At 39.8% G+C, this 14,539-nt stretch overlaps 1 protein-coding gene across 3 annotated transcripts in view; it reads left to right on the top strand.

Moving 5' to 3' along the window:
• The window catches only part of abcb7 (ATP-binding cassette, sub-family B (MDR/TAP), member 7), a 52,713-nt gene continuing 38,174 nt past the window's right edge, over positions 1–14,539 (top strand). For 2 of the 3 annotated variants that reach the window (XR_013548143.1, XM_078412123.1), the window contains exons 1-4: positions 1–528; positions 8,722–8,805; positions 11,419–11,538; positions 13,256–13,388. Coding sequence is in view for 2 of the 3 variants with exons in the window: in XM_078412123.1 (XP_078268249.1) it covers positions 394–528; positions 8,722–8,805; positions 11,419–11,538; positions 13,256–13,388 (472 nt within the window). In the remaining variant the exon portion in view is untranslated. The remainder of the gene's footprint in view (positions 529–8,721; positions 8,806–11,418; positions 11,539–13,255; positions 13,389–14,539) is intronic. The other variant, XM_078412122.1, reaches the window with a different exon arrangement.

The raw sequence follows: 14,539 nt of genomic DNA, 5'->3' as shown, positions 1-14,539 counted from the left end.
ATGGAGCGGGTTGCTAGGAGTGAGGGGCGGTGATGGAGCCGGTTGCTAGGGGCGAGGTGCGGTGATGGAGCCGGTTGCTAGGGGCAGTGATGGAGCCGGTTGCTAGGTGTGAGGTGCGGTGATGGAGCCGGGTTGCTAGGGGCGGTGATGGAGCCAGTTGCTAGGGGCGAGGGGCGGTGATGGAGCCGTTTGCTAGGTGTGGTGATGGAGACAGTTGCTAGGGGCGAGGTGCGGTGATGGAGCCGGTTGCTAGGGGCGGTGATGAAGCGGGTTGCTAGGGGCGGTGATGAAGCGGGTTGCTAGGGGCGGTGATGGAGCCGGTTGCTCAGGGCGCGGTCACGTGTGGCGCGGTGACGTAGGCGCGCTCCCACAGGGCAGCGGCCGTGGCCTAAGATGGCGCTGCTCTGGGTGTCGTTGCGGGGCGGTGTTCACCTCCACAGGCACCGGGTCTTGCTCCTCTCACAGCCGGCCAGCGCGGTGCACTTGCTGTGGAGCTCCAGGAATCGCCCCAAGCGGCGGCGGCCGGAGGTGAGTGGTCACGGGGCAAAGCCAGGCGGGTGTTAACTCTGCTCCTGCAACTGATGGAGCTGCGCGCGAGCCTGGCCCTGGCCGCCGGAAGCAGGGAAGGTGGTGGGGCCGAGGGGACGGCGGCCTGGCCGCGGGTGGCACCGCCTGGGATAGCCAACACGGTCGGGGCAGCTGGGGGCAGCTGGGGGCAGCTGGGGGCAGCTGGGGGCAGCTGGGGGCAGCTGGGGTCTTCTGCCCCCCCCCCCCCCCCCCCTCCCAAACGCATCGTTCCCCTGTTTGGATTGTATATTTTTCTGTTCTCGGGATCAGGCCGGGAGTTTCCAGCCAAAGATAAAGGGGGCTTGTGCGAGTAGCGTTATCACTATTTTATCAGTTGACCCTGTAAATTTATCACCATTGTCGTGTTATAAATGTACAAAGGACTTTAAGGCATTGTTGTGGTCTGTATTTTAAACACCCGTTTGGTATTTGCAGATTCTGTTAGCGCTAAAGTTAGTTATTATTACAACACGGTCGCTGTGTTCCTAAGAGGGACTCCACTTACAAGTTTTTAGATGGGACAAGGAAAGGGGGTTAGGCGCTAGATTGTTTCAGACTTGTTATAACACTTCTAACCCCGCTCTGGGTTTTCAAAAGTAAAAATCTTTTCAATAACAATATGTTTGCTCTTGTTACAGTAAGGTAAAAATACTAAAGGCTATATTACATTGTTTAACCAGAGTATGATTGTGCAAGAGTCAATAGAAATGACACAGCATCTCAGTTCCTCACGACATCGAAATTGCTACTTGTCAGTTTCCCAATGGGCATATGTGATTAAAGTAACATCAGTGTTTTTGAGGGATAATATGTCTGAGGTTAGGTGGAAACAGTTATTGATATTGTTTTATTGTCATGTGTACTACGATATGGAGAAAAGCTTTGTATGCTATCCAGTCAAATCATACTGTACATGAGTACAATCAAGTCACAAGGTAGTACAATGAGAAAAAATACCTGTTATTGTAAATACCAGTGTTTAAGTGTTATAGCATTACTGCTGCAGAGTAAGTGGAGATACAAAAAAGTGCAAAGGCCCCATTAAGATATCTTGGGAAGTCGGGGCTGTGCCTGCGTGCTACTAGAGGTTGATCAGGAGGGAAGAAGCTATCCTAAATCTGGTGATATGTGCTTTTAAGCTTTTGTATCTTCTGCCTGATGCAGGGGAGAAGAGGGAATGGCTGGGGTGTAACTTGTCACAAGTCAAGTCAAGTCAATTTTATTTGTATAGCACATTTAAAAACAACCCAGGTTGACAAGTGCTGTACATCAGTTCAGGTACTAGGAAACGAACATGCAATGGCACACAAACATAACAGCACATACATAAACAGTTCACAGCGCCCCTCAGAGCGCCTCAAACGCTACATGAACATAAGGCAACATGAAGTGTAATTGGAGTTGATGTGGGGAAAGTGTGCTTGTGTCTTTGCCTGTTTATGTGCACAATTCTGCTATTTCTAAGGTCTTGGCCAGGTCTTGCCTCATCGCTCTCACTGTAAAACTATGTTCTTGATTTCCCTACACTGGGACTGTGTATTCAGCCTATCTATACCCCTCATGATTTTATCCACCTTAAGATCACACCTCCTTTTCTTAAGTCATAAAGAATAAAATCCTTGCCTGCCTAACTTTTCTCTGTAAGTAGGGCCATTGAGTCTTGGCAATAATCTTGTACGTTGTCTTTGCACTCTTTCCAGCTTAATGGTATTTTTACTATAGCAGGGCAACAAAACCGTACTCAGTATTCCAAATATATAATCACCAATGTCTAGTACAACTGTTACATAATGTCCCAACTCCTATACTTGATGCCCTGACTAATGTAGTGTAGTGTGCAACGTGCCAATTTCACCATTCCTCTCCAGAGATGCTCCAGAGAGTTACTCCTGCATTTTGTGTCCATCTGCCGATTTCACCACCCTGTCTTCCAGTGACACCACTTTCAGGGCGATATGTAGTTGTACTCCTTGGTCCATCTATTTTACAACACTACCAAGGGTGCTACTATGAAAGTCTTGCTCTGATTTGACTTCCCAAAGTAGAGCACCATGCACTTGTCTGAATTGAATACCATTTGCCAGTATTGGCCACTTACCTAGTTGATCATGATCCTGCTCTTGTTGATCATGTTCACCCTCTTCACTGTCTACGATACCATCTATTTTAGTGTTGTCTGCAAACTTACTACATTCTTCTCCAAATCCTTTACAAAAATGTGCACAATTCCAATGGCACCCCACTGATCACAGGCCTCCAGTCTAAACTAAAACCTTCCACCATCACCCTGTCATCAAGCTAAATGTGTATCCATTGAGCTACCTCTCCTTGGATCCCATGCAATCTAAACCTCCATTCTACTGTGTGAGACCTTGGCAAATGCCATGCTAGCAATGCCCACAGCCCTGTCCTCATCAAACCTCTTGGTTACCTCTTCAAAAGTCTCAATAGATTTGTGAGACACGATTTTCCATGCACGGCTTTGTACTGACTAACCCTAATCAGTTTTTGTCTCTTCAAATTCCGGTAGATCCTGTCCCTCAGAATCCCCGACAGGAACTATAGGCTTGCCATCCTATAGTTGTTTCCTGGCTTGTCTTGTTGCCCTTTTTAAATAGTGGTGCAACATTAACTACCTCTCCAGAACTTCACTTGCAGCTAAAGATGCAAATATCTCTGCAGGGGCCAGAGGAATTTCTACCCCAGCTTCCCACAAGGTCTACGTATGCACTTGGTCAGGCCCTTGGGATTGGCCCACCTTAATGTTTTTTAAGACTGCCCATATCACCTCTGTTGTAATTTGTATATGGTCTGAGAAACTGCTGATCATTTGCCTCCATTCTTAGCTTCCCTGATCTTCTCCGTTGTAAACACTGATGAGAAATAGTCATTAAAGATCTCTTATCTCCCATGGCTCTTCACAAAGACAGAGTTGTTGATCTTTAAGGAGAACTGTTCTTTCCATAGCCACCCTTTTACTCTTAATACACATGTAGAATTTATGGGATTTTCCTTTATGTTGCCTGCCACATTCATTTCATGTACTCAAATCCTGTCCTGATTTTAATAAAATACGTCTCCATTGAAACTTAAGATTCCGTGGAATTACACATGCAATGTGAGTGAGTACACGTCTGAATGTTCCAACACCTTTGCTGGTTCCAAATGAATTCCATGGATGGCCTAAAAGCTTCTGAGGACAGGGAACCCAGACAGCCAAAATTAGCCTTAAGTACACAAATTGCCAGTCAGACAAATGTGCCACTGACTGTGTTTGATGTGTCAAGTGACAAATAAGTCTGGTCTGGTCTGGACATTTCCTTCATCTCTATCACAATGGTACAAAGTAACTTAACATGTCTGTTTTGATGTATGTCCGATGATAGCCTGTTGTCTAACAATGGGCTGATGCATACATGAATATGTCATGGTCATGTATGTAGACTGCTCTACTCATTTACAAAGCTGTACTTTTCATTTCAAAATGATTACCATTTGCACTGCACATTAACACAGATACTTGGTGAATGCCTGTTACATCTTGAATAATCCCAAACGCCACTTACATTCTCATCCAAATCATTAAAGTAAATAACAAAATATGGTGGTTCTACCATCACCCTTTATCTTCTACCCTTTGCACTCAATTTGCTAACACATCCTGGATCCGACATATGATTTTTTTGGAAAGACTTTGCCTAGTCCGTAACGGGTGCAGCCCTCCCTACCTTCAAAAGCATCTCCATATGCTGTGGGCTCTTGAAGACGGCATTCATCATCAAGGATCCCCACCATCCGGATAAATTCCTCTTCTTGCTGCTACCTGCTGCTTCTGGCAGGAGGTACAGAAGCCTGAAGTCGCACATGACCAGGTTCAGGAATCGGCTACGTTCCTACAACTGTCAGGTTCTTGAACCAGCCTACACAACACTAATCCTCCCCTGCAATAGAACACCTTGTACCACCTTTTGCATTATCATGAACTCGTTTTTTGCTAAATGCTTTGTACTGATGTTTGTTTTTTTTTGTTGCTTTTCACTGTCTGGTAGATGTGTAATTTACAAATGATTTATGTTTTTATGTGCTGTCTGAATCTGTGCGTGTGATGTTTTGCAAGCAAGATTTTCATTACATCTGTACCTCTACTGTGCTTGTGCATATGTCAATAAACGTGAATTGACTTGAAGTGTGCAAACTGAAATTTCTCAAAATATGATTAAAAATTTGCAACTATTGACTTTGAACTAGAGAGAAAAAAAATCAATGTCATCTGATTGATTGTTTCAAACATTGGTGAATCTTGGAGTTCTGGTTACCTTTGAACCTTTACCTTTGAACATAAAAGTTAGATGATGTTTTATAATTTGCTTTATCATGCATTTCTTTACTTGGGTGTTGCTGCTTTGCTAGTTTTGTTTGGCGTTGGTCATTCTCTGGTGCTCTGGTTTTACTTGTCAATCAGCCTTAAAAAGAAAGCCACTTGTGTAATGGCTTTTGTAACGTTTTAATGTCACAAGCACCTTTGAAAGTGTAATTATACACCAAGTTATATGTTGTCCATGTAAGTTTTTCCATTATATTATTAGGAGGGGGGATATCAAGGATGATCTCATCCCTGCCCCTTCCCTCGTTCTTCCTCAGAATACTGTGGTGTCTTTTATGTGCACTGAAAAAAGAAACTTGTTGACATCATGAAGAAATTTGCTGCAAAACCAGCCATGACTGTGTACTTAAGTCTCTGTAATTCAGTTTTCCATGGATCTTCTCATTCAGAGACATGAACGCTAGCCAACTGATCCTTGTCCACCAAGTATCTTTGTACCTGTTCACATCACCCAAAATCTACATGTGCACTTTTGACATGAATCCTGGAAATTGCTGTTTCCTCTATTACTCTTCATAGAGCTGGCTGCCCAGTCAAACTGAGCAATTTGGGGGAGAAGGGCCTTGGTCATGGAGGTGACCAAGAACCTGATGGTCAATCTGACAGAGCTCCAGAGTTTCTCTGTGAAGATGGGAGATCCTTCCAGAAGGACAACTATACCTGGAGCACTCCACCAATCAGGCCTTTATGGTAGAGTGGCCAGATGGAAGCCACTCCTCAGTAAAAGGCAAATGACAGCCTGCTTGGGGGTGGGTGGAGGGGGGGTGGGTGGAGGGGGGGAGAAGGGTGGGTGGAGGGGGGAGAAGGGTGGGGGGGGAAGAAGGGAGGGGGGGGAGAAGGGAGGGGGGAAAGGAGAGGTTGCTGCACCAATGCAGGAGAGTTTTGGGCCCAACAGGTCCACTTGGTCTGTTATTGTTATTGAGGGTGTGCAGCGTACGTTCACCAGGTTAATTCCCGGGATGGCGGGACTGACATCTGATGAAAGAATGGGTCGACTGGGCTTGTATTCACTGGAATTTAGAAGGTTGAGAGGAGATCTTATGGAAACATGTAAAATTCTTAAAGGATTGGACAGGCTCGATGCAGGAAACATAAGGGGTAGGGCATTTAGGACTGAGATGAGGAAAAGCTTTTTCAGCCAGAGTTGTGAATCTGTTGAATTCTCTGCTACAGAAAGCAGTGGAGGCCAATTCACTGTATGTTTTCAAGAGGGAGTTAGATTTAGCTCTTAGGGCTAAAGGAATCAAGGGATATGGGGGAAAAAGCAGGAATGGTGTACTGATTTTAGATGATCAGCCATGATCATATTGAATGGCGGTGCTGGCTTGACAGACTGAATGTCCTACTCCTGCATCTATATTTCTATGTTTCTATGATAATTTGGAAAATAACAGGATTCGGCTGAGTCAATATGGATTTGGGAAAGCATTACTCTGTACAGAGTTTGTACATTCTCCCTGTGACTGCGTGGGTTTTCTCCGAGATCTTCAGATTCCTCCCACACTCCAAAGACGTACATGTTTGTAGGTTAATTGGCTTGGTATAAATGTAAATTGTCCCTAAGATGTGTAGGTCAGCTTTAATTTGCGGAGAATGCTGGTCGGTGCCGACCTGGTGGACTAAGGGCCTGTTTCCGTGCTGGATCTCTAAACTGAACTAAAATAAAGCAAAAAGCTGCTTCTCCCAGAGTTGATGAATTTTTGGAATTTGCTGTGAAAAAGGCCTGTGGAGACTGAGTGGCAGAGTCCAGTAAAACTCTGATAATTGGCATCTGTCTCACTTAGTCTGGAATGTGAGACAGAGTTCCGGATTGCAAAGGAGTGTGCATCCTGAGCTGAGGGTTGTAATGGTGCTAGGGTCCGAGTCTGGAACACCAGAAATTCAGTGTATTGGAACTGGGGTTCAGAGTGTTTATATATATTTCCCACTTTGTTTAAACTTTGAGTTCCTTGCAAAATTGATTACACTGCTGTGTAAAATGTAAAAAAGAGAGTGAAATGAAAGTGCGTTTTGGCATTAATAGGAGATAATACCCAATCGTCTGGAAGATCTGCTAGTCCAGAACTACCAAAGTCCCAAGGGTGCTTAATTATCTTTTATCAAGACTGTTGCAAAGTGTTTGCTTATCTCACTTATGTGGGTAACCCTTGCCGTGCCAAATTGGCTATGCACGTTCTTTATGTAGTTATCAAAGTAAATTCAAATAAATTTTATTTAACTTGCATCTACTTTTTCATACTTTCTCCTCCTTTCCTAATTTCTCTTTTAATTTTGCTTATACATTTTTTTATGCCCTTCCAGGCTTTATGATACATTAACCTCTCGGTGACTGATACATTGCTCTTTTGCAATATTGCATCCATCTGCCCTTTGTCATCCAGGGCCTTTGATTTAGCAGTCCTACCCTTTTTATGGGAACATATTTACTCTGGGTTAAGTTCCATCAGTGGGAGAGTCTAGGATTAGAGGTCATAGGCTCAGAGTTAAAAGGTGTTCCTTTAGGAAGAAGATAAAGAGGAATTTCTTTAGTTAGAAGGTGGTGAACCTGTGGAATTCTTTGCCACGGAAGGCTGTGGAGGCCAAGTCAATGGATATTTTTAAGGCAGAGATAGATTCTTGATTAGTACAGGTGTCGGGGGTTATGGGGAGAAGGCATGAGAATGGGATTAGGAGGGAGAGATAGATCAGCCACGATTAAATGGTGGAGTAGACCTGATGGGTCAAATGGCCTAATGCTGCTTCTATCACTTATGACCTTAAGTCCCTGAATCTCTTGAATATTCCTCATGAGACCACTTAACCATGGTAGCAGTTTTCAGTCCACTTCTGCTAAATTGTACCACAGTCTATTGAACTGTGCAGGACATCTTTGTGTAGTACCACCGGCTGCTGTTCCGAGCTTTCATTCCCTGTCAATTAGTGATCAACGGACGGCATCTGACTTGCTCAGTATACCCAGTATTTCCTGTTTTACAGTCTTCCACTACCATCCAAATCGTTATGCTGCTGAAAATTAGACATTGTTTTGTGGGAAAGAGGAGAAGGATGTTATTGATGTCCAGTTATGACAGATCAAAAGCATATTTGTAGAAATTAAGTTGTTCAGCCGTCTCTGGCTTGTAAATGCCACATGACCTGTGGAAATTGGTGAGAAACAGTAAATTCTAACCTTCCAAGCATATATTTTATTGCCATTCTAGCTGCTGTCTGTCAGTGCAGGACAATGTCACTTCATATTATTGCAGTGATTAAATATGGGTCTTGCCTCTGTGCGTACTTTCTCACACTCCGTTAATAGTATTTTATACCTGTTGCTTGTTAAGACCTGTATTCATTGCAACAAAGACCTAGAAAAAATGAATTTTATTTGAATAATATTGAATGACAGTTCAGTTTCTGTTTTAGTTTTACTGAGGTGAGGACTCGGTTAGTGTTTGCTCTCCACGGGATTAATTCTTGTCAACATTTCTATTCTCGGCAAGTGAAACAATAAGTAGAAGAGGCATTTTTTTTATCCTGCCAGTGGGACTGTACATATCCATCCTTTATCAGTTAGACAACCCTGCATATTAGTGACAAAAGTTTGAAAAATTGTTGCTTTTCCATGCTCCTGCCTAGGTCTTCTGGCTATGGAGTTGAATGCTAAAGAAATAAATCTCTCAATTTTGTGGCATCAGCAGTGATTTAAAAAAAAAATGCATTATAAGGGTTAATAACTTGAGTTTTGTAAGACTAATTTTACTTTATCTTTTATTTTTTCTGTGTTTCAGGCTGTTCAGTGGTGGCAACATGTGGATAAGAGGACAGACTGGCATGGACATGCTGGTGGAGGCCTTCATTCTGACCCCAAAAATGTAAATATTTCTGTTTTATGATTGAGTCATAATGTTGTAATTTTTAAATTTGATGACTTGATTTTACCTGAAAGAATGTCTATGAAATTTCATGTTGGGAATTGTTTCTTTTTTGTTTTTTGATGAAATCTTGAGCATTACTTGTCATATATTGTCCATCCCTACACGTCATTGGTTCAAGAATGTTATCAATTTCTCTGTTGGATAAGGAGCTCTAGAGATCTATTCAACTACACAATATAGGCAACCCAGAGAGAAATTTAGAGGTTATGGTTTCCTTGTGTGCCTGTAGAGATTACAAGTTTTGGAGCTTTAGAAGAAATGTTTCTGTAGTGCATTCCTATATGTTGCACTCTAAAAGGGTGCTGATCAAGTAGGGTAAATGTTGCTTGAGATGCACTCATCTTGGTACTTGTGGGAAAGCTTGAGCCAGGAATCATCCATTTGTATATAAAGAAAATATGTTCTTTTTTAAAACTCTCCTGTGAAGTGTCCTTGCATACTTTGCACCATTAAAGTTCAAACTGCAGAATGTACAAGTAATGCTCAGTAGGTCAGGTAACATCTACAAGAAAAGAAAGGGGATTAATGTGTCAAGTTGATGGCTTCATCAGATCTGGGGAAAATTGGATTTTAATTAATGAAGAGTTAGGGCAAAGAGGGGAATGAATAAACCAAATAATCTCGAAGGTGGAAGGGAGAGTGTTTAAAATACCTCGTTTTTATAGGACAACAGAGGATGGCAATGAGATTAAACAAAACATAGCACCATTCTGATGTTGTTAAAATATCAGGGTGTAGGGATAATAAACTGTTGAACTCTGCAGTCTAGTTGTAAAAGGATGTATCAGTGCCTTTCCTTTCGCTTGTTTAGTTTCAATGGAATGATCTACAAAGCCAGGATCAGAGTGGGATTGTGGAAGAGATTGAGAAAGGCATGCTCAGGGTTAAACTTTTGTACTAAAATGAACAGAGGTATTCCACAAATCAATAACTATATTGGCATTTAGGCTCTGTTTTTATAGTGAAGCCTGTTTTGTTTGTGTGTAATGTATGGAGAGGATTTTGCCTTTAGATCAAGTACCTAACAGCCTGTTGGACTTAAAAAAATTGTTTGTTGATAGTGAATACTTTTGATAATTCTGCTGTTATTTGTGACTTCTCCAGATTTATATTTTCCCAATACTTTCTTTGACGTCAGAACATCTTAAATTATCCCCAGATTTTGTATGTGCCACCTTTTTAAAACCCTTTTTGAGTCTCAACTTCTATAGCATTATTATACACTATTTAATTTTATTAAAATCTTTTTTTATTAATTTCTTTTATATATTTGCTCTAGCCATGTCATTCCAATTGATTACCAATTTTAATCTGGATCATGTTCTTTAAAAGCTCTCACACAGGTATATAGTTATGATCAAACATTTTTACCCTTCAATTGTAATCTCCTGTGGTACAACATTTCTATCCAAGGATATTTGAATGATTTTCTTTTTTTTAGCAGCATTTTCTGAGAAAGGGTTCAGCAGTGGATCCTTATCTATAATTATCCTGTCTAGTTATTTCAGTTCCTTTCCATATCTTTAATTACCACAAAGGCACTCTTCTGTGAAAACCAGGACAAAGGATTTATGACTATTCTTTCATCCTCTGAGATTATTCATTTGCGTCTAATTGTCATGTTATTCTTTTAGACTATTTAACATTGTTGATAAAAATCCTATCATATTTTCCCTTTTTACAATGCCATGCCACTTTCTTACTTTGATTTAGCCTTTTAATATATTTTGCTTCTTTTTTCTATTCTGTTGTCTGGATCTACCTCAATTTTAATATATATTTTACCATGTTCCTGAGAAGATGACATGATGTTCAGATTGCACCATTCCATTCTGCAGTTTTGCACTTGAGTTATTGCATTTATCATCAATGGACGTATAATGTTTATTCTAGCTTCAGGAGAACAGGAATTTTCATTGCACCTTGGTATATACGAAAATAAACTAATCTGAAACTGAGTGGGAAGATTTGATGGATCAATGAAATCCTGTTTCTAAAAACAATTTTGAAATTATATATCCATAATTGCATTCCAAATAGAAAACATGATATTATTATTGCTGAGCAATATCTTAATTTGTACATGTTAAAATTTTGTGGTTTGGAGAGATGCGTGAAGTAGATGTGGTATAAATATGGAGCATTTTGTATACAAAAAAATAGATTTGGTATGTTAACACCAAATATTTAGGAAGTTTTAAAATAAGCAAATGGGATTGTCATCTGATACCTTTTATACTTTAAGTCAAAATCTTTTTTACCTTTTTAAAAGAGTCTTGACTGGAAAGAATTTTGAACGTTCCTTTTATTCAGTATGTTGATAAGTTTCATATAAACAAAAATTAAAATGAAATGATAGCAAGGGAATTTGCTGAGCCAAACTGTTAGCCATGTTTGCTGTGATAATGATCTTGAATCAGAAGGATAATGGTCAATTAAATGCCATTTACATTGCTCTCTCAATGATTGTTACAGAACAGAAATATTAGCTGTGTACCTATATTTATTCAGTGTTAATAGTGTGCTAATTTTGTAAATTTTATCTTTCAGTTTAAGGATATTGATACAAGAAAAATCCTCAAAGCTATGCTGACTTACGTTTGGCCAAAGGATAGACCAGACCTCCGTGCAAGGGTGGCTTTATCTCTTGGTCTATTAGCTGGGGCAAAGGTTGGTGATTTCTGTATATTTAAAAAAATATGTTCTTGCAGTTTGTATAACCACTTTTATTGTTTATGCCAATGGATTTTAAACTTTAAAAATCTATTTTACTTTTAAATAAGTATTTTCTTACCATAGTTTTAATAATAATGCGTAGTAAAATGTTTGATCATATATTTTTAAACGGAGATAATTTTGTTATTAGTGTCATGGACATTTAATCATTTAGACCAATTAGAAGACTAACGAGATTTCTGAGCATTTGGTTGGGGACGTAGGTTCTAGCACATTGTGTTCAATTGTGTATGTTTTAAATGCCTTTGGGGTTTCTCCCTCGGTTAACCTATCAGTGAATTATGATTACACTATTTAGTCTTGGCTCCTCCAGCTAAGGACAGTTGTCCAGGACATGCGAAGGAACCTGGCTTTCTCGTCTGGCTTGCCTTGCCTTTTTATTAGACTGTTGTTAAATTTTAGTGGACACTCTTTTACTATTGGTCATCTAAACCACTTATTTGGTTGAAAGTTTCATTAATTGATTTACTGTTAATTGAATGAATTAATTACATAATCATTAAACTATTGGTTGTTTTGTGTTTTTAAATTTTCCTAACCTTTTCTCTAACTCGAAATGCAAAATCAAGCTACTGTTCTTGCCAACCGATCAGATCTCCAGAGAATCTTCGCATACTTTTTGAACTCCCTGCAACTCTCAAATCACTATTGGAGTTTTTTTTAATGGATTTTGATTTTCTCATCTGATTAAACAAAAACTAAATATCAGTCAGTTAATTGGTCACTTAGAATTGCCAGTCATTAGGTCTTGGCATGGATTATTTTGTTCTCCTGAACAATGCTGTGGGAGCCTGAGAGTAAATGGGAAGGGGAAGCAAATTTAATTTTACAGAAACGGAAATTAATAAAAGAATTGTGTAGGAAGGAACTGCAGATGTTGGTTTACACCAAAGATAGACATAAAATGCTGAAATAACCAGCATCTCTGGAGAAAGTGAATAGGTGATGTTTTGGTCAAGACCCTTCTTCAGACTGGGGGTCAGAGAGAGAGGGAAACTAGAGGTATGGAAAAGGTAACTAGTGCAAAAACTGTTGACTTTTTGGAAAACCACTTGCATCTTAGAAAAATCAGTCTTCAACATTTTCCAATAATTCTAATTGCACATGTTTTTGTTATTCATTTTGCTTCTTTATTGTCTTTGCTCTATTGTTCATGAATCCTGATAAGACAAGAAATTTGAAAGCAATTATTGTGAATGGGAAGTCAAGATCAAATATTGACCTTGCACATATACTGGTGATTAAATATGAGAGGCATATAAAGTCTAAGCCTTGTAAGTTAACATTTTAAGTTATAAGAATGATTTAATCAGAATTTACAATTCTTAAAAATAGTTTAATATGTTGTACTTATGATTTTTTTTGTTAAAATAGGATGATTGGGAGCAGCAGTGTTCTTTAGTACATATTAATCACACTGCTGCTGTCTGCTTCTTTGTTGTTAAAAGCAGACATGTAAATACGGTGAAGCAATGATAGCTATTAGCTGTTGCAGTGAATTAAATCTTTACTGCCAACTTTTTACAGCATCAAAGACTTGACATTTCAAAGTGACTCCTGGACCTTTATTCAGAGAACTGTAAATCAGTCAAATTATTCACTCAGTGTAATGTTCAACCTTTTGTAATGTTTTGTTCTTGTGTCGTTGCAGCTTATGAATGTGATGGTTCCTTTCATGTTTAAATATGCAGTAGATGATCTCAACCAAATGTCAGGTAGTGTTTTGAGCCTGAATGATGCAACAGGTACAGTCATAACCATGGCAACAGCTGTTCTCATTGGCTGTAAGTAAAGTATTTTATTTGTCTTGACAGATGTTAACTGACTTGCAGCCACGAGCAAATATTTCTGGTGATTAGAATTGCCGTGATTTATTTTCACTTTGCCTACATTAATATTGTAATGGTGGAGGCTGTTACTGCAATGATTTGTTGAGAATTTATAGATCATTATATCAAAATGAGTCATGTAAATGTTTCAATTGAAAATAAACAGAATAAATTAATATAAAGTGAGACATGCATGTGGCAGATAACTCTCTGAAGGAACAATAGATCTGAAGCTTAAAATGTGTACTCAAACAGGCAAATATTGTAAATTGATTAGGTTAGATCTTCATTCCCCCATATAATGGCTCCTTGTCATGTTTGTTCAGTATTCTGTTAGAAGTCCAAATGGTGTCATGGAACATTTTAGTGTATTGTACCTAGATTGGGTATTTGGTGGAACTATCTCGTTTAGTAACGTTCCTCTGCCTTCTCTCTATTACCAAGTTCAATTTCCCTCTGTTCAAATAGATGCTTAGAGGAAGGGATTCAAAACCAGGTAGTAATGTGGACATCTAGAATAAATATAAAGGAGTTAGCATGGAAATAGCATTACATGTATAGTGTTATTGAAATAACTTGCCAATAATTGGCATAAGTACCCCAGAAACATTTCATTTTTATAATGCTGGAATTTATGGAGTCAGCAAAGATATTGATCAAATATGTGCCAATTACAGTTTTACATTTTGATGAACTTGGCACTTGTCACACTTGTCACTGGTCCCACTTTTTTTTGTTTCTCTCATTGAGACATTTGATTTATGGACAATACACAATAGGTGCAGGAGGAGGCCATTCGGCCCTTCGAGCCAGCACCGCCATTCAATGTGATCATGGCTGATCATTCTCAATCAGTACCCCGTTCCTGCCTTCTCCCCATACCCCCTGACTCCGCTATCCTTAAGAGCTCTATCTAGCTCTCTCTTGAATGCATTCAGAGAATTGGCCTCCACTGCCTTCTGAGGCAGAGAATTCCACAGATTCACAACTCTCTGACTGAAAACTTTTTTTCCTCATCTCAGTTCTAAATGGCCTATCGCTTATTCTTAAACTGTGGCCCCTTGTTCTGGACTCCCCCAACATTGGGAACATGTTTCCTGCCTCTA

Source organism: Rhinoraja longicauda, chromosome 15, assembly GCF_053455715.1.
Source record: "Rhinoraja longicauda isolate Sanriku21f chromosome 15, sRhiLon1.1, whole genome shotgun sequence".
NCBI classification, from domain to species: domain Eukaryota; kingdom Metazoa; phylum Chordata; class Chondrichthyes; order Rajiformes; family Arhynchobatidae; genus Rhinoraja; species Rhinoraja longicauda.
Note: the sequence above shows the minus strand (reverse complement) of the source record. Positions and strands in the feature narration are given on the sequence as shown.